This window comes from Chamaea fasciata, unplaced genomic scaffold (assembly GCF_029207755.1).
Source record: "Chamaea fasciata isolate MVZ Bird 193981 ecotype frontalis unplaced genomic scaffold, bChaFas1.0.hap1 SCAF_1, whole genome shotgun sequence".
Classification (NCBI taxonomy): domain Eukaryota; kingdom Metazoa; phylum Chordata; class Aves; order Passeriformes; family Sylviidae; genus Chamaea; species Chamaea fasciata.
The window spans coordinates 147,435,617-147,453,453 of record NW_027094086.1 but is presented as its reverse complement, the minus strand read 5'-3'; the positions used below and the strand labels follow the sequence as shown (position 1 = coordinate 147,453,453).

Genomic DNA, 17,837 nt, shown 5'->3' with positions numbered 1-17,837 from the left:
AGAATGTAAGAGAAAAGAAGGAAAAAAATTAAGCATTCTCCAACAAGATACAGAGTCACCTCTGCAACTCACTTTCTCATGAAATTAACTGCTTCGCATGGGTGAGATTTTAAAAAAAAAAAAAAAAGGGAAGATTGATGCTGTCAAGAACTGAAGTAATGGAAAACCAGGTCTTCCTTGCTCCCTTTTGTAAAAATGGGGTCTCTGTTTCTCCTTTTCCAGTCAGTGGGAACTTCACCAGACTGCCAAAACTTCTCAAATACGGATAGTGACTTCGCCACTTCATCCACCAGTTCTCTCAGGACCCATGGAAGCATCTCATCAGGTCTCACGGACTTGTGCAGCTTCAGGTTCCTTAGATGGTCTTGATCTTCTCCTACACTGGGTGGTTCTTCATTGTCCCAGTCCCTGGCTTTGCCTGCTGTGACTCAGGTAATGTGGCTGAAACTCTTGCCAATGAAGGCCAAGGCAAAAAAATTCATTGAGTACCTGGCCTTCTTCCCAGCCTGGGTAACCAGGCCTCCCATTTCCTTTTGGAGAGACATTTTTCAAAATCTTCCTTTTATCACCAACATACCTATAAACACTTTTCTTGTTGCCCTTGATGTCCCTGGCTGGATTTAATTGTGTCAAGATTTTAGTTTCCCCAACCTGATCCCTGACTGCTCAGACAACTTTCCTGTATTCCTGCCAGGGTACTGCCTTTATTTCCACCTTCTGTAGGCTTCCTTTTTGTGTTTGAGTTTGTCCAGGAGCAACTGGTTCATCCACACGGGCCTCCTGATGTTTTTGCCTGGCTTAATCTTAGCTGGGATGCATGACTTCAGAGCTTGGAGGAGGTGATCCTTGAATATTAACCAGCTTAGGGGAGATTGTATCCCCCCATTCCAACACTCCAGGAGGCATCTCACCATGTCTCCATGATGCCAAAAGGATCATAACCCTCTAACTCCTGTTTATTTCCCGTGCCATGTGTGTTTGCCCACACATTTAAGCTGGACCATCAATGAAGGTGACTTTGCTGGCTGCTGGTGTCCTTCAGGTGCTCTCCTGCAGACCTGCCATCCCTCTCCAGGTTCTGGGGGTCTCCTTCAGGCACTGGCATTAACCTGGTAGGAGTGGGATGGTTCTCAGGGATGGTTCAGGCTCTCCTCCCCCCACAACTTCACTTTAAATCTCTATTCACCAGCTTGAGAAATATAACACTCAAAGTAGAACTGATGTCTGATTTTTATCTGCCTAACTACTAATAATTAAAAAAAAAATAAAAACATTCCATTTTCATCTTAAATTCAGACACAAAAATAAGAATAATCTTTAGCAAAAAGGTCTGTAAAAACATCTGCACAAAATTAATTTTAAAAGATTTTCAACCATGTTTTCCAATAAGGGAATTGAAGTTAAGCCAACCTCAGTTTGCTTGTAGACCTCAGGATTCTGGCTGTAAATCTTTGCTATCTGGTTTCCTGTAAAACGCTGAGAAAGAAATGCAAATGCTTAGAAACACAAACCCTAAATGGAGTCAATAATCATTAACTCTGTGTAATGAGTTCAGAACATTGCACTTTGGATATTTAATTTGCCTGATGCATGATGAAAGTCAGTGCACAGCAGGCAATCTGCACTAAACAGGGTGTAACACATAGTCTCATTATGAGAATTTTGTTCACCTTTTGAAAAAAAGGCATGTGGAAAAGCATTACTATCCATAATTTACATTTCAGAAATGACAGTTCAATGGAATGAATCACACTTATTCCGTGCACAGGAACCAGCACAATTCAAATGCTGCCTTCAAATCCTTGAAAAGATTTAAGCTACACAATCTATGTACCTGCCTGTGAGGCAGGTGAATTGAAATTAAAGCAGCAAGTTTCATACTCAAAGGAGAAACTCCAGCACAGGCTAAAAACAGATATAAGAATATTTATTTTTCATCCATGTATTATGTCAAATAATCAAAAAACCTTCCAGCACTGAAACCTTAACATCTAACAAGTGAAAAAATAAACTGTTAGTGGTATGGAAAGTCAGATTTCAACATTGACCATAAACCTTGCATGGTGATTCAGAAACAGAGACGCCAGTTTGGGAGGTTAAAGCCTTTCTCTGTTGAACCAAGAGTATGAGTAGCCAGGTGCTGAGATGCCTGGAGGGCAGCCCTGCTCCCACTCCATAACTCAGTGTCACAGTTACAAGGAGGGAAGACTCAGGCAGAGGAGACAAGTGACAGTGTACCTCTGACAGTGTCCCAAACTTCTGAAACACTTCTCTTAGGTCAACAGCTGCTTGTTAATCTCCAGGGAATATTAAAAGACCAATATTTTAGTTGCTGAAGTAACCTAGAGCAGTGATCCACATATAGGTGGATGGATTTACCCTACACAAACCTGTAACGCAAACTGGATTTCCATCCCAATAGGAATGTGGCTACACAAGATGCTCCCAGGGGACAACCAGGCCCTGAGACTTTAAGCATGGCCACTCAACACTGCATTTGGGAAGCACTGCCCAAATGCTCACTCCAACTGCCTCCTGCATCAAAATTTCCAGTGCTTGGTTCATTTCACTGAAAAATTTCCATATCTTCCTTTGTGAGAATAATGCAAAGCACAGTACAGCTGGACTTTCTTCAAAAGCTCTGTCTTTCATAGTTAATGGCTGGTGGTTACCTGCTGCAGTTCCCTGTGATGATAGAATTGTTTCTTTCATGGGATTCTGCCGGGAACTTTCTCCCCATCCATTGCTTACCTCATAGGCCCGGGAGCCAGTGACACTCGCCAGGTGCTGGGCTCCCCCCACAGCTTTCTCCAGCTCTCTGCACTGGGAGGCTGTGCTGGAATCCATCCAGATGGGACTGTTACTGACTGAAAAACAGCCCTGTAGTGAAGAACACCCGTTATTAGGAAGTCTGATCTCTGAGAAGTCCCTGATAAAGTAATAAAAATGCAGCAGCTGCACATGCCAACTCACAGCGCAATTCTCTGGCTGAAGGGCCTTCTGCCCTTCTCTCAGCGATTACAGAAAGCAGATATTGGGTAGAATGTTGGTCAGTGATGAAAAGTTCAACCCAAATTTTGCATCAGAGGGAAGCAACACTTTTTCTGCTGTCACTTCACAGACCCTGCAGCACCATGTCTCAGTACCTACTCAGGTAGCCAAAATCCCAGCCCCTTTTAGAACAACTCTGCAAACCATCAGATTATCCTCCCACAGCTCTACTAAAACATTTCTCTTTAATGCATGGCATAACCACCTGGAAATACAACTGAGGCTTAATAGGCCATTTATTCCAGCATTTTAATGCCATTTCCAAGAGTTTTGCACAATGAGACAGTTACAAAACCAATTATTTAACACATCAGTTACAAAAAATCTCCTTTTCAACATATATCTGTCCTTTCTAACCCTGAAGTAAGGAAAGAAGGGTCTTCCAGAGGAAAGCTGAGTCCTCCCAATTTTTCTTTTTAAATAAAAGCTTTTCAAGTCTGTGTTCAAAGCTCGCCAATCACACACATACAAAAATGTCGAGGTTCAACAAGGTACTTGGTTAGGATTTCAAGTCCACACAACGTTACACTTCTTTCAGAGGGAAGTGTAAACTGGTCTTTTTTAAATAGATATATTTTCTTATGAAATCACTTGCACATCCTGCCAGGAAATTCAGGTACAGAATTTTTTCTTTTGTTAATATAAATATATTAAAAATCTAAAATATTTACAGACGGTTTACAAAAATACTGCATTTTCTAGAAGAATAAAGAGGGTGTTACTCTGACACAGAACAATTCTGGGACACCCACCGGCACCTGTAAGCTTTTAAAGCAGAACATATTGTCATTCAGGGAAAAAAATGAAATGTCAAAAGCCCTGCAACTGAAGGAATAACTACAACATTTCAGTTATGCTGCAGGGGCTTGCAGCCCAGCCAAACAAAAGGAAGAAGGAAAGCAATGTGTAAGGATCAGAAAAAGGACAGTGTAGCTTTCCCTTCAGAGCTTTTGTGCACCTTACCTTTAGTGACTGATGCAAAGGCAATTCAGATGATGCATTCTTTAAAATCTGGATGCTTCCTTTTTTCCAGTACACACTCCCATGTTGCTGCAGGAAATACAGAAACAGGAGGTGGAGATGCCCTCCCAAGCTTCAAAGTTCATATCCTGATCTTACACTCTAAGGAATGAAAGAACTCTCTCCAAACTACGGCCAAAAAATGGCCCATTTCAAATCAACGGTCTCATAAAAAACTCTTATTCAAGACTGAGCAAAGCAGACACTAAATCAGAACATTATTCTGAACTACAGAATTTTCTAGTGGGAACAATTATTGTGCTGCTAATGGTGTTAGATACTTATTTGAGGGCTCTTTGAGCTGTAGCCAGGGCTCCACAGTCATGATTTAGCTCCATGCTATTTCAGCACAGCCTACTGATCCATCAGTTACAAGCCTGGTCCCCCTGCTGGAGGGGGGCAAAATAAAGGGAATATGGGCAGTCTGGAAATGCACTCCCTTTTTTCACTTGAGTAGGATGGGGTTACTTGGCAGTCTCCAACTTGTGCTCCACTGAAGAATTCGTAACAGAGCCTTGATACCAGCTCTGATTTTCAGACACTTTGCTCAGACTTTCAACTGTAATCAATGAAACATGGAGATAAAAGCAAGGGTTTTGATTAATTAGTCCCAGATACATCAAGATGAATAACCTAAACCTCGCATGTCAGAATTAGCTATTGCTTTGGTGCTGTCCTCACCCTGAATATCATCTGTGAAAGTTATAAAAGCCTTCGTTGATTCATTGGAGTACTAGGAGGAGACTGGCTAACTGACTAAATGTCAGGGTGAGTTTTATAAATCTCAAAAAAAAAAAAAAGGCATTATGCACTACAGGCGAAATCATGGCAGCATTTTTGTAATTTCTGCATCATTTGGGTTTGGTTGTTTCTGGGTCGATCCCTGTTCTAGCCAACAAAAAACTGCTCAGTGGGATGTTACGGGGCCTTTAGCAAACTGTGCTCCTCGCTGTTTTTTCTACCCTATTTTCCACAAACACCTGGATCTGCTGAAATTCAGAATGAACAAAGAATTAAAACAATGTGAAGCCAAGCAGTTCTGCACTATGCTGATCTAAACAATTGCACTACCAACCTCATACTCCACTCCCACTCCCTTACAGTGATTGCTCTGTGTGCTTCAGGTGTCCAGTTCCCCTGAGGAATGTCTGTGGATGCTTGTGTAGAAGTTTAGGTCTTATTTTATGCCATTACAGTCTTCTTACATACAATTATTTAAAGTTATCACTCTACCTTATAGTCTACCAAAGAAATAGAGTAAAACTGACCTTTTCTGTATAAACTAACCTGGCCAGCACCAGACAAAGCTCTGACTTGAGAGAAGTTAAAGCCTGAAGACTTCATCTTTTCCAAGATCATATCCAGAGCCTACAACAACAAACAGAATCACGAATGACAGTAACGAGCTATCAAATTATGCATACTCACAATCTGGAATTAAACAGTAAATTCATGTCATCACTGATAAGAGTTCATTGGCAGATAATGAAAAATTAGTTAATGACTATGGACTTCTCGAAAATCAGCATAAATTACTTTATTAAGTGAGAGTCCATAAAAGAAAAGTTGAGTCACGCAGGGGAAAAATAAGATCTTTAAAGAAGCTGAATCACAAAGATCTGTTCTTTGAATCCTAAATAAGAAGCAAAAATTAAAGAATTCCAATTCATTAAAAAGCACTTTAAGAGTGCTAGACACAAAGCAAGATGATCTTTTTCTATTCTTACTTTTGAAAACCTGTGAAATCTTAGTAGGGTACACCCTGCACCCCATCCTACAAGACAATAGGCAAGCTCAATACCAGTGCCCTCCGTGTCAACATATTCACAGATTCTTTAATAGAAGGATAATTCAAGTGATTTTAGCACTTCAAGCACCTAGGTAAACTTTGTTCTTGACATATTTTCCTGAAGTTTAAAACCAAAAATGAATCTCTCTTTAAATAGTTTAATTTAGATCAGCATATCCCAGACTCTCTTGACAAATGGACAACTGCAAGACTTCCAAAGAAACATCATATATACCTATATCATCACATTGTTAAATTATTAATTACAGCAGTTCCTCTTCATTATGGTTCAAAAAACCAACTGCAAGCAAATTTACCAAACCTTTGTCAGCTACTGTGGATTACCAACTGGGAGTTTTGTGACTTTTCAAATATTTTAACTATTCAAATCCCTCTAGTAAGACAAATTTACATAGTGCTATGTAAGTGTTGCAGAATCTGCACAGAAATAAGTAAGGCCTTATTTTAAAATAGAAAAAAAAATGCTGTACTTCAAAATAAACATCAGTCAAAGTTACTGGGAACTAGGGAATAAATTGCCCTTTCACCACTCACCAGTTGCAACATCAATTGGTAAGCAAAGCTTATTCTAAACCAAATAGTTTAAGTAAACCTGGGTGCTACAAAAACACAGATTTAAGGAAGGCAAAGTGACAGCTGCCCCATTTGTGTATGAGGGGGGAAAAAAAACAGTCTTTTTTTTTCAAACTAAGGAAAGTCGGGAAGGAATTTCTCACACATAGAATGCTGAAATAGTAGAGAGTGAAGAAACAAACAAAAAAACCCATCAAAATGTTAGGAATTTCTGCTGTGTTGTTGATAGCATTACTATTTGCATACCAAAGACACAGAACAACACTTCAAAGAAACAGAATGTAAGCAAAAGGATGATGTTGATTTGAGTGATGGGTTCCACTATTGCTCACAATAAACTTTCATTTCTGTAGCAGCAAGGAAAAAGTTGATCCATATAAAGTTTGTTCATACCTTGACCCACATAAGCACTGGTGAAGTGATTGTCAGTCTGTCACTGTGAATATAGACTCCACCTTGAGTCCTACAGAAAAACAGGATTTTCTCTTGGTAAATTCAGCAATATTTTTTTTCCATGCCAAGCAGAGTTCTTCAAGTTCATTAATGACCAAAGAGAATTTGCAATGTTTTTATGTTAAGAGCAAGGATCAGTGTTTGAAACATGAAAAAATGAAAGCCAGGTCCTAGGAAGTGACATGTTTGACCCAATTGCAAAGTAAGTGATTTTCAAGGAAAGGCCCTGACCCTGAAGATCTGTGATAGAATCCATTGCTGATATTGCTCATCGGCTCCATGTAATTCAGTTATTTCTGTCACAATTAGTGACTAGAACCTCAAAGATGAAGTTCAGTTTTTGTCGTTAAACCATCAAGCAAATAAATGTCTTATTGAAACTTGTGACTGGAGGGTGACATTTGTTAATTCTAGTCTATTTTTTTAGAGAGCAAAATACTGTGAACCTACATCTTAACAACTGAATTTATCTCCAAATGCCTTTTAGATGTTCCCCTCATGCAATTTACATGCTGTTCTGAGAGTATCCACCCAGTCATGTCCACAAGTCTGAAGTTCCAAAAGAAAAATAACGGTTTGTTTATACATAATATTTTGGGGTATATTCCCTTAAGTTATTTCCTGTTGGGAGCTCTTGTTATATTTACGTGCAAGGAAAGCAAGAGCATATACTACTCTTGCAGAATGGGAAACATGAACAGGGCATGACTTTTTCTATTCCTCCATACATATCAGTGAGACCAAACAGGGCAATAGTCCCCTCATCCCAATTTCCAAAGCTTTAAATTACATTTTCCAAGTAAAATATAAAATGCCTTACTTAAATTCCGGAAGGTCCTTATCAAAAGGAACATTATCCTCATAAATGACCCTCAGCTGTTCATCAATAGCAATGACTTTCAACTAGAAGATATAAAACAGGAAGTTAACAAAATCTAGCAATAATTGAATAGCATTGACGACTCATTTATAATAATTTAATTCCCACAGACAAAATGAAAAGAAAACCCCACCCCAATCCATACAACTCACTGAAAATAGGGCATGGTTTTACATTAAACAAGTTATTATGTGAATTTCCAGCATGTTGTCTAGTCAGCAACACGTGGGTTTGTTTATTTGTATTTTCTTTCTCCTGCAAGGCACAAGATTGGGCTACAGGCTAAAAAACAGCAAATATGTCACCAGGTTCATAGCTTGCATCACAGTAGCCAGTTTTTCCAATTCCTCCAAAGAGTACAGTATTTTAGACTAAAGAAGTCATACACCTTCTTTTTTTTGTCACCTCCTTTTTTTCGCCTCATCTTACCAAGGAACCTTACAGACAGACCCTTTAGGGTACCTTGAACATCTTTCCTGCTCTCCAGATGGTGAGCAAATCAAATTCTGCCCATTTGGCAAAGCTCAGAGGACATTACATAAGTGCATTTTGAGCTACTGCAACAGAAGGCAACATCCCCAAGTCCATAAACCTGAGCCTTCTTGTAAGCAGGACTTAGAAGGGTACCACAACCTTTCCTCATCTATCTTCATTTAAGTTCACCTAGTTCTGAAGAAAGACAGCAAGAGCTGGGAAGAAAAGCAAGAAGGAATCTCACATTCTGTGCCTATTTCAACCAGGGGGAGATCGCAAACTGCTGTTAAAGGAACTGATTAAAAGAAACCTACAAGGACTGTCATCTCAAGAAGCTGCATTCAAATAACAAGGCCATCCCCATTTTTACCATGGTAGTGTAGAGCCATTATCTATGCCCTGGCACAACTCATTACCAGCCTGCAGTAGCTTAAAAATGGCTCTGACCCACTGCAGCCTAATTGGCTCTCTGCTTGCAGCATGTCCCCATAAAAACACTTGATCAACCTAACCTGGATGTGTCTTTTCAAGCTCCCAAACTTCAGCACAACCATAATGGTGATTTATGCTCAAAAACCTATTTTTAGCATATTCCGGCCTCTGCACAACTTGGGCAGTTTCTATTCACAGTGCAGCAATACCTGGCTGTGCCGACAAATCAGAATTTCAAGCAGAAACCTGAGCATCCAGGTTCACAGTCTTGATTCCCATAAGGACACTGGGAAGCCAGGTTTGGGTGAAAATCCCAGCTCCTATAGCAGCAGGCAGAGGGGTCTTTATGCAGCCTGCATTTAGAGAAGGGCCACAGCACTCCTCTCCAGGATTTAATCCATTCCTAGCAGGATGGGGAAACAGGACACATTCAGACATACAATTCACTGCTTCAGATGGGGCAAAGAGAAAGGGATGAAGGTGAAGAGGATATGAGAACAACCAAGTACATGCACTGTGTGCAAGCCATGGACATCTTAGAACACAAATCGCTCAGAATTATTAGAGCCATAAGCTAAAACACCGGAAGTTCCTCCTCAAAATGAGGAAGAACTTTGTTATATTGACTGTGGCAGAGCACTGGAACAGGATGCCCAGGGAGGACATGGAGTCTCCCTCTTTGGAGACATTCCAAATCTGGACATATCCCCGTGTCACCTGCTCCAGGTGACTCTGCCTTGGCAGGAGGGTTGAACTGGATGATGTCCCAGAGGTTCCTTCCTCAAGAATCGGTCAGGTTGGAGGGACCATAGTGGATCATCCGGTCCAACCTCCCTGCTTTAGGAGCTTCGTCCCTAAGCACACGGCACACCATTCTGTACAGGCATCTACTAGCTATTTCCAGCGAGGGAGACTCCACAACCTCCCTGGGCAATCCAGCCCTAAGGATCGCGTGATTCCGTGAATAATTTGGCATCAGCCGTGTCGGGCTGCAGCGGCTGCGAGCCCCGGGCAGGGAGCGCCGCCCCGTTCCCCGCAGCCCCGGCCGGGCCCGGGGACCGCGGGCAGCCCCGCACGGCAAACCCGGCGCGGGAGGGAGGAGAGCGGGCACGGAAGGCGCGGGGAGGGGACGGAAGCGGCCGGGAGAAGGAAGGCCTGGCCCCGATCGTGCTTGGCGGCCGCGGCGGCGGCGGGGGAGCGCCGAGCTCATCCCCCGCATCCCTCCGGGGCCGCCCCCGTTCCCCGCACCCCGGGTGCGTTCGGAGCCGTCCCGGGCAGCGCAGCCCCGCAGCGGGCAGGGCCCGCAGCAGCCGGGGCGACCCCGGCCCCGCCGCCCGGCCGAAGGAGGGGACAGCAGGGGAGGGGCGGGGGAGGTGGCGCGGTACCTGCTGCGTGCTGAAATCCCAGCCCAGGTAGCAGGGAGCGGCCATGGCACGGCACGGTCCTCGCTCTCACCCGGGAGCCGGGGCAGGGACAGGGAAGGGGGCGGCTCTGCCGGGCCGGCCTCCCCGGGCAGGAGCCGCCGGCCCGGCCCAGCGGAGCGGCCGCACCGCGGTTAATGAGTGCTCAGGGAGCAGGGAGCGGGACGAGCGCTCCATCCCCCGCACGGAGGGGCCGGGAAGAGCTCGGAGGGTGACGCGATGGTGGATAGAGGCCATGGTGGGGTGATGCTGCGGTGGGATTGTTCCGAACGCGGGCCCGTTCCCCGGTGCGCAGTCCCAATTCACACACCGGGGCGAGGTGATGCTGTCCCTCTGTCCCAGTTTGCGCTAAGTAAGGCGCTGGGCGGTAACCCACGAAAGGCTGGCGCACACGTCATCAAAACTTTACACTGTGTATACATCTTAACAAAGGCGTCAGCTTTCATTGGTTACAAATTGTGTGACTTTCCCCTGCATTTGAGTCTGGGTCCGTTTTGAGTCGGCAGTCCATGAGTTGATGGTCGCGATTACCCACTGCTGTAATCACTTTCCCCCAGTTACTGCTCAGTTCTGCTGAATTCACTGTCGGTGACTCTTGTCCAGCCCATTCATCTTGGGCTTGTCTTCCCTTTTCCTTAAAACAACAGATTAGCCAAGCACACAGACTTCACAATGCAGTTGCCTAATCATAACTGTCCGGCTACAGCTACAGGTTAGCAACGAAAACAAAACACCTGCAAAGTTTGACACAAACCCTTGTTCAAACCTTGAGGAGCTTGTGATCAGGATGATGGGATGGTGCGATGATGTGATGGTGGGTCGCACTGTGCCAGGGTGATGCCTGGGGCAGCTGAGCAGCACTCATACATGGGGTTCCCCAGCAGCAGCACACAGGCCAGTGAGAGGACACCAGAGCTGCCAGGCAGGAACCACCCAAGAACCAGAACCAAATCAAAAAGAGCAACCTCAAGTCACAGTCCCAAGGAATTCATTAAATTTTAATATCCTGTTAATGTGATTAATATCCCACAGCCCCGTTGTGGCATCACACTCTAACCAGCACAAACAACAGAGCATTCCATTAAAAAACACAGTATTGTTACTTTGGCTGAAGTATTGTTTTCTAGTTTGCTTTTTTTCACTTGGGAGGGTTGGCTAGGTTTCAGGGCTTTGCATTATCTGCCATAGCATGTGACAAGCAAAGTGGTATTCCTTAATCAAAAGAAGACTCATCTAAAATACACTTCCATTCCACAATCAAGGCAGTATCTCAGCAGAGCCTTAATGAAGTCAAATAGGTTTTGCATGCCCAGGATCTTACACTGTTTTTACAGTACAAACACTTAATTTGAGATAGCTCTGTTGGTCAGAGCATGGTGCTAAAAATGCCAAAGTTGTGGTTTTGATCCCTTTATGAGCCATTCACTTAAGAATTGGATTTGGTGATCCATGTGGGTCTCTTCCAACTCAGAACATTCAGTGATTCTAATTATAAAATATTATGAAATTTTGTCATAGAGCGAGCATTTAAAAATATATTCAGTGATTTCTCAAAGACCTAACACCCATGGGTTTATACTTTCAATATTTCTAGTTATTGTTGCAAAGAACAACTTTTAGAACAATGGCCACCAGGTACTGGTGGAATTTGCCTGCCTCTGAAGAGCTCACGCTGGATGAACCTGTCCTGAACAAAGGTCTCACTTAACCAGAGGCTGTGAAGAAAATAATGTTTTTGAAATGTTACCAAGAACTGTTTCCTCAGTGTAATTTACACCAGAAAACAAAGGATCAAATAACACACAGAGGCTGGGTTTTTTATTAATGCAGGATGTGGCTGGTGAGCCAGAGAGGAGAGGTTTGCTCAGCCCTTTCATTGGCTGCATAGTCCCTGTAAACAGTAACACATTCAAAGGCTGAGGCTTGAAATGCTGCAATTTTCAAAAGATTTGAAAAAATCAAAAAGAAACTGAAGTCTCTAAGTCTGAATGTAAGAATGATGAAGGACTTCTGAAAAAGAGAAATTAGTGGATTTTAATTTTTTTAAAGAAGGTATTAGCTAGTAGAAAGGGAACTAGAGTTGACAAATTTAAAAAAAAAATCTTGTGAGTATGTAAGAATCAGTTATATCATATACATATATATAGAATCAGTTATATCAGCAATCAGGACAGAATACTCTCAAACCCCAAGAAATCACTTGACTTAAACAGCACAAAAAAGCTGAGGCTGGAATAACCTCCCTTGTATTATCAATCTCCTTAATTAGGAACAAGGGGCCAAGACAAGCCAGGAGGAGAATCCACTGAAGGACAAAGTGGGAGTGTTATTGTTGCTACTTTCACCGTTCATGTTTCTCAAAAGAAAATAAGGAAGTTTGGAGAATCAATGACTTATCCAGTCATTCTATTGCCCATCTTTTCATCAAGGCAGCGTTGTCTCAAATGTATTGTTTGAGTATGGAAAATGTGCATTGCTGCTGTTCTTTCTGGACTCAAATTCATGCTTACAGATACTGTCATAGCCTCCAAAAATGTTTCCTGAAAGCGAAGGTTTAGCTGTGCATTTATCAGTGAAGCTGCATTCATGTACTAGTGATGTTTTAGCACTGACAAATCCAGAATTTCCAGAGGGGATGGACAAAATGCCGTTTATAATTGAAATGTCACCACTGCAGATTAACAGCTTGAGGCAAAGCACAGATTAATCACTCAAGACACGTGGAGCAGAGTAAAGGGAAAAGCAAGTTTATTCCTTTTCCTATTAACTAGTTTCTGACCTGATGGAGAAGCAATACTTCCATGCTTTCCTAGGCCCCTGGCTGTTTAGATAAGTTACAACTAGGATGCCAATTAAAGCTATTTTTTCTTACCCCACTGTCAAGTTAACTGCAACTGCACATTTATATCAATTCATTGCAAAACATAAGTTAACTGTATTCCACATTCCTACATGCTGAGATTTTTCACTTTTTATTCTCACTTCCAGTATCAAAACCTGCCTCTGATGTCAGCTGCACCCTGATATGAACTTAGATTTAACTGCACTCTGCAGCTTTGCACAGGGGAACTCCTTCCAAAACAGCGATAACCTAAATTCCAGGCTTCATTATCATCACATCATCTGAGACATGCCAAGCTAGAGAGCAGATAGACCAGACCTTTGCTATAAATTAGGATGACTGTATTGACAGCAGTCCAGCTAACCTGATTTATGCTGCCTACATAATTTAACGGGATGTGGAAGGACTCACACCTTCACAGAAAGCCCATGGGCAACTACAAAGCTAACAATCTTCCTGCTTCCAGAAGTAGATTTTGGGCACCGAACTAGTTATTTTAAGTAGCAGGGCAGCCAAGTGTTTCTAAGCCCCAAGCAGGTATTCCACATTGGTGGATTAGCATAGGTGGGCCCAGCAGAAGCAATGGGACAGGTTAGAGTCACTGCAAATGGAGACTTGAGTATGAACATGCAATAAACCACAGCAGCCCATGTTAGCAAAGGCATTTTCAAGTCTGCCAGCAGAATTATCCTCTTCCCAATAGGAAATCTTGCAGCTCTTAAATTACCCTCAGAAACATTAAACATAGTAAGCTGGGTCAGATGCAAGCCAACCTTTTTGCCAAGTAACCTGAGTCACGTGCGCTGCTGCTGCTAATGAGGCAGGAGATGTTTACAATGTTAAGCTCCAAGTAACACAACAATAACACATTAACACATCACATTTTAAAAAGAAATAATCTCAGCCTGAGCACTAGACCTACCTGCTAGAACAATTTCTGAACAATGGCAATGCTCTGAAGGTCATTCCCTCTCTACTTTGTATTGCAAGAACTCTTATCACAAAATCTCCAGCAATGTTTAACCAAGTACTGAGAATATAAAATACCACACCACCAAAAATGAAAAGATGAAGTTTCTGTTCTTATTGAGATGGCATTATAACAGCAAAAGTGTTTTTCTTTCCCTAAATATGTGCTTATCTGTTGAAGTTATTTTTTGCTCATGATCTTGTGGTAACCATTAGGTTTGTCCATACCTCCAAATGCAGTGGAAAGTCTCATTATTCACTCTGTAAGAATGAGAACTTGATGTTTAAAAACAATGGATTGAGGTGACTGATTTTTTACTGACTCTACTGTGAACACCTGAATGTGAGGGTTTTGTTTTTTGGGGGGTTCTTTGTTTTGTTTTGGAATTTTTTTTGGTTTTTTGTTTGGTTGGCTTTTGTTTTGGGGGTTTTGTTTTTGTTTTTGTTTTTGTTTTTTGCTTTGTTTTGTTTTGTTGCTGTGCAGGCTGCCCAGAGTGGTTGTGGAGTTGTGGAGTCTCCCTCACTGGAGACACTCCAGGACCATCTGAACACAAATCTGTGCAATGTGCCCTCGGGCAACCCTTGACCAGGGATGTTGGCCCAGACAACCCACTGTGGTCCCTTCCAACGTGACCCACTCTGTGATTCTATGAAGGCACGTACAAAGATCCAGCAAAATCCCTGTGCATGAGTTCCACAAGAGGAAGCCCAGAGCACAGTTGTTGCATAGAGACTAAAAATGTAGATTATTTAAGTATAGTAATTACTCCACAAACTTACTGGCTGATTTAATTTTTTGACATGTGCATATTCAATATGCCAGGTGTGCTACTGCATTAACCAGTTAAGGCCCTTTACAGAGAACTCATTAGGAATTGGTGCAGGATTCCACATAAAAGCACACACAAGCACACAAATAATGGGTACAAGAAAATAATTTAAATGATGACTCAACTACACAATCTCAACTATATCATCAGTTTCATGGGTATTGGTCAATTTGCAGCTTTTATTTGATCATGTACATAAAATCCTCCAATTTCACTTCTATTGAATTCAGCAGAAGATGTTTTGACTTCAGTGGATACTGAATCAGGCACTGCGGAATTGTATCTGGTTTTATATACTCTAGTTTTACAGATGTAATTTCCTTGACTCGATTAGGCTACCAGTGATTATGAAGTGCAGTACAAAGTCCTCATGAGATTTCTGCACGGAAGCAAAGTAAAGGATGCTTCTGAATAACAAATTATTTTTAGGATACTTTCCTCCTCTGCACAGACTTCAAGTCCACGTTCATTCTCACAATAGTAACAGTAGTTAACCCTCCTCTTTGGAGGACTATCCTAACTACAGACATTTGCAAGGCTTATTAAAGTTAACTTATGCACCCAGCAGAGTTTCTTGAAGATGAATACCAAGGTGGTTTGTGTTCTAGTGCTCAAAAGCAAATATCTCAGAAGCAAGATGGTGTCACCCAGATAGAACTTTTCATTAACAACAGATTAACCAGTTCTCTCATGCTGTACTTGATTCTTATCAATCTTCACTTACAGATAAGTACATCCTATTGATTAAAAGCAATCAAAGATAAACTCATTCCTACTCAAACAATGCCTGAATTGGAAACTAATAAGAGACAAACCTTGCTCTTTTCAGCACCATCCTGCAAGGACCAAAAAAATCAAGAGTGAGTCAAAATCCTCAAGGTAGAAAAGTTACAATGCATATACAATTTGTCTTAGACCGTGCTTGAAATTTCCACAGAAATCCTATATGTCTATTATGTCTCCTGGGAGAACAAATAAAAAACAAACAAAAAATAATAAAAAACAAACAAACAAACAAACAAGCAAAGCTGTTGTCACCTCCCAGAACTGTGGCCTTCACAACTCCATGGATAGGAAACAGTCAGAAAAGTAGTTGGTATAGAAAAGAAGTAGGCCAGGGGAACTGTGAGGGAAGGTGTCAAAAGTGCATTTATTTAAAATCTCTAACTGGTAAATATGTTCAGTTTCTTCTTAGACTTGCCTCTGCACATTGTCACTTCTAAAAGGGAATTTCAGAAGTTCTTTGTGGGCAAGGATAGCGGAGCTGTAAAATGAACAACTCCTGACCCTTGGTTTTGAAGTCTGGTTGTTGGCCCAGGAGAGATTCTAGTCCTATCAATGAGACAACCAACAGAGGGAGCAGCCTTCTAACAAAGCAAATTTCTGCATTTTAGTTTACCTTTTGTAGCAACTAACACTCCAAAGGAATATGAGTTAATCCTCAGCAAGTCAAGAGGTTTTTTAATGCTGCTTATATCAGGCACAAAAACCACATACAGAACATCTGCTGCTTTTAACTCCTCACAAGCAGCAGAACTGATTTTGACATGCAGGAACACAGACCACATTTACCATACACAAAAATTAAAAAAAAAAAAAAAAAAAAAAAAAGAATGTAAAGGAGACTGGATAGTACCAAGCTCCTGACACCTGCACAGCCAGATAAGTGAGTACTAAATCATAGAATCACAGGGTACCAGGTTGGAAGGGACCTCAAGGATCAGGTGGTCCAACCTTTCTTGGCATAAGCATGTAAAGCACAAGATATTTGGTATGAAAGCCTCAGTGGTACCTTGGTGTGCTTGATTTAAGCCTTTAGAGACACCCAGGCAGAGTGCAGGATCGGAGATATTGGGTATATGCCTACCTACACACACTACCTAATTATATTTACCTAAAGAGAAAAGGGGTATTTAGAATCCTATCAAGGAAATGTGAAGATGGACTACATGCAAGCCAAGCTCACAAAACCGGCAGAGGGACATGCAGAGAGGACCAGAAATAATCTTGCACCATCAGAAAGTCCTGTGCTCTACTCACTACACGCCGTAACTGGGGCATGCTTTAAGGTTGTGCTTTCAAACAATAGAAACGTGTGTGCTCTTATCAAAAATCTCACTAAAAAGTAAACAATTACTATTGATTCTACTAATAGTGTCTGGAATCCAAACAATAGCAGCCACCTTGTTTCAGTCTTTCTTTGAGTTATTACATTTTCTAACAATAAAATAGTCACTTTCTTACACTTCAAGACTGCACGTAAATAAAAATTTTAAAAGCACTGTAGAAAGCTAGAGAAAGGGGATTATCACAGTAACTTTGATTTTCCTTCTCAGTGCCAGTTAAAATCTACAGACATTTGTATTCTGTCTTTTTAACCTCCATGAACAGTGCTGAACATGTCTATAATTCAGCACACGAATATCATGAATAATATACCTCTAGTCTCAGGTGTGCAGTAAAACCCAGTGTTATAGGAAGTGCATTCAATCAGTTAACCATTATGAGCATTTTTAATTATCTTTAAATCAACAATTATTCCTAAAAGGTCCTCCAAACAATTTTTAATAAAAAACTAATTTACTACACACAAATTAATTAGTATGAGATAAAATTAGTTGCATCTTTTTAAATGAGATTTTTGCAACCAAGGTCAAGGGCAGTAAATATCTACTTCAGGTTCTAAAAGCCACAGCTTTTGGACTATGAAGTATTCTCAATTTTTTTTTTTTTTGCCTCAAGGAAATGAAGAATTGGTTCCATTGTGATGGAAGAAAAGACTTAAGGGAAATAGAGCACTTCAGTCTTCAGTGGATAATCAAGTGAAAACCACTCAGATTATGTTTTGATCAGGAATTTGTTCAATTAAAAAAGAATAAGTTTTGACACAAACCTAATCACGGCAATAAATTTTCAGAACCTGTAGTGCTGTTCAGGGATAAATGTGCCAGTGCTAGAAAATGGCTTAGCTGCTTATACTCCCCAGCAAACTAAAGCAACCCCAATGGAGATCTCTAACGTTTCAGTCTCAGGCAAACACAGTCATGCCACTCCAATAGTGCCACCTGCTGCGTACTGGGAA

At 41.6% G+C, this 17,837-nt stretch overlaps 1 protein-coding gene across 1 annotated transcript in view; it reads right to left on the bottom strand.

The window, feature by feature from the left end:
• Window positions 1–10,171, bottom strand: part of XYLB (xylulokinase) — an 81,676-nt gene extending 71,505 nt beyond the window's left edge. Inside the window, exons 1-7 of the mRNA XM_066195862.1 lie at window positions 10,079–10,171; window positions 7,728–7,810; window positions 6,848–6,917; window positions 5,359–5,439; window positions 4,015–4,101; window positions 2,752–2,880; window positions 1,411–1,476 (exon numbers count right to left, since the gene is read on the bottom strand). Of these exons, the coding sequence (XP_066051959.1) occupies window positions 1,411–1,476; window positions 2,752–2,880; window positions 4,015–4,101; window positions 5,359–5,439; window positions 6,848–6,917; window positions 7,728–7,810; window positions 10,079–10,123 (561 nt within the window). The 5' untranslated portion in view covers window positions 10,124–10,171. The remainder of the gene's footprint in view (window positions 1–1,410; window positions 1,477–2,751; window positions 2,881–4,014; window positions 4,102–5,358; window positions 5,440–6,847; window positions 6,918–7,727; window positions 7,811–10,078) is intronic.
• Between the last annotated feature and the right edge of the window lie 7,666 nt (window positions 10,172–17,837).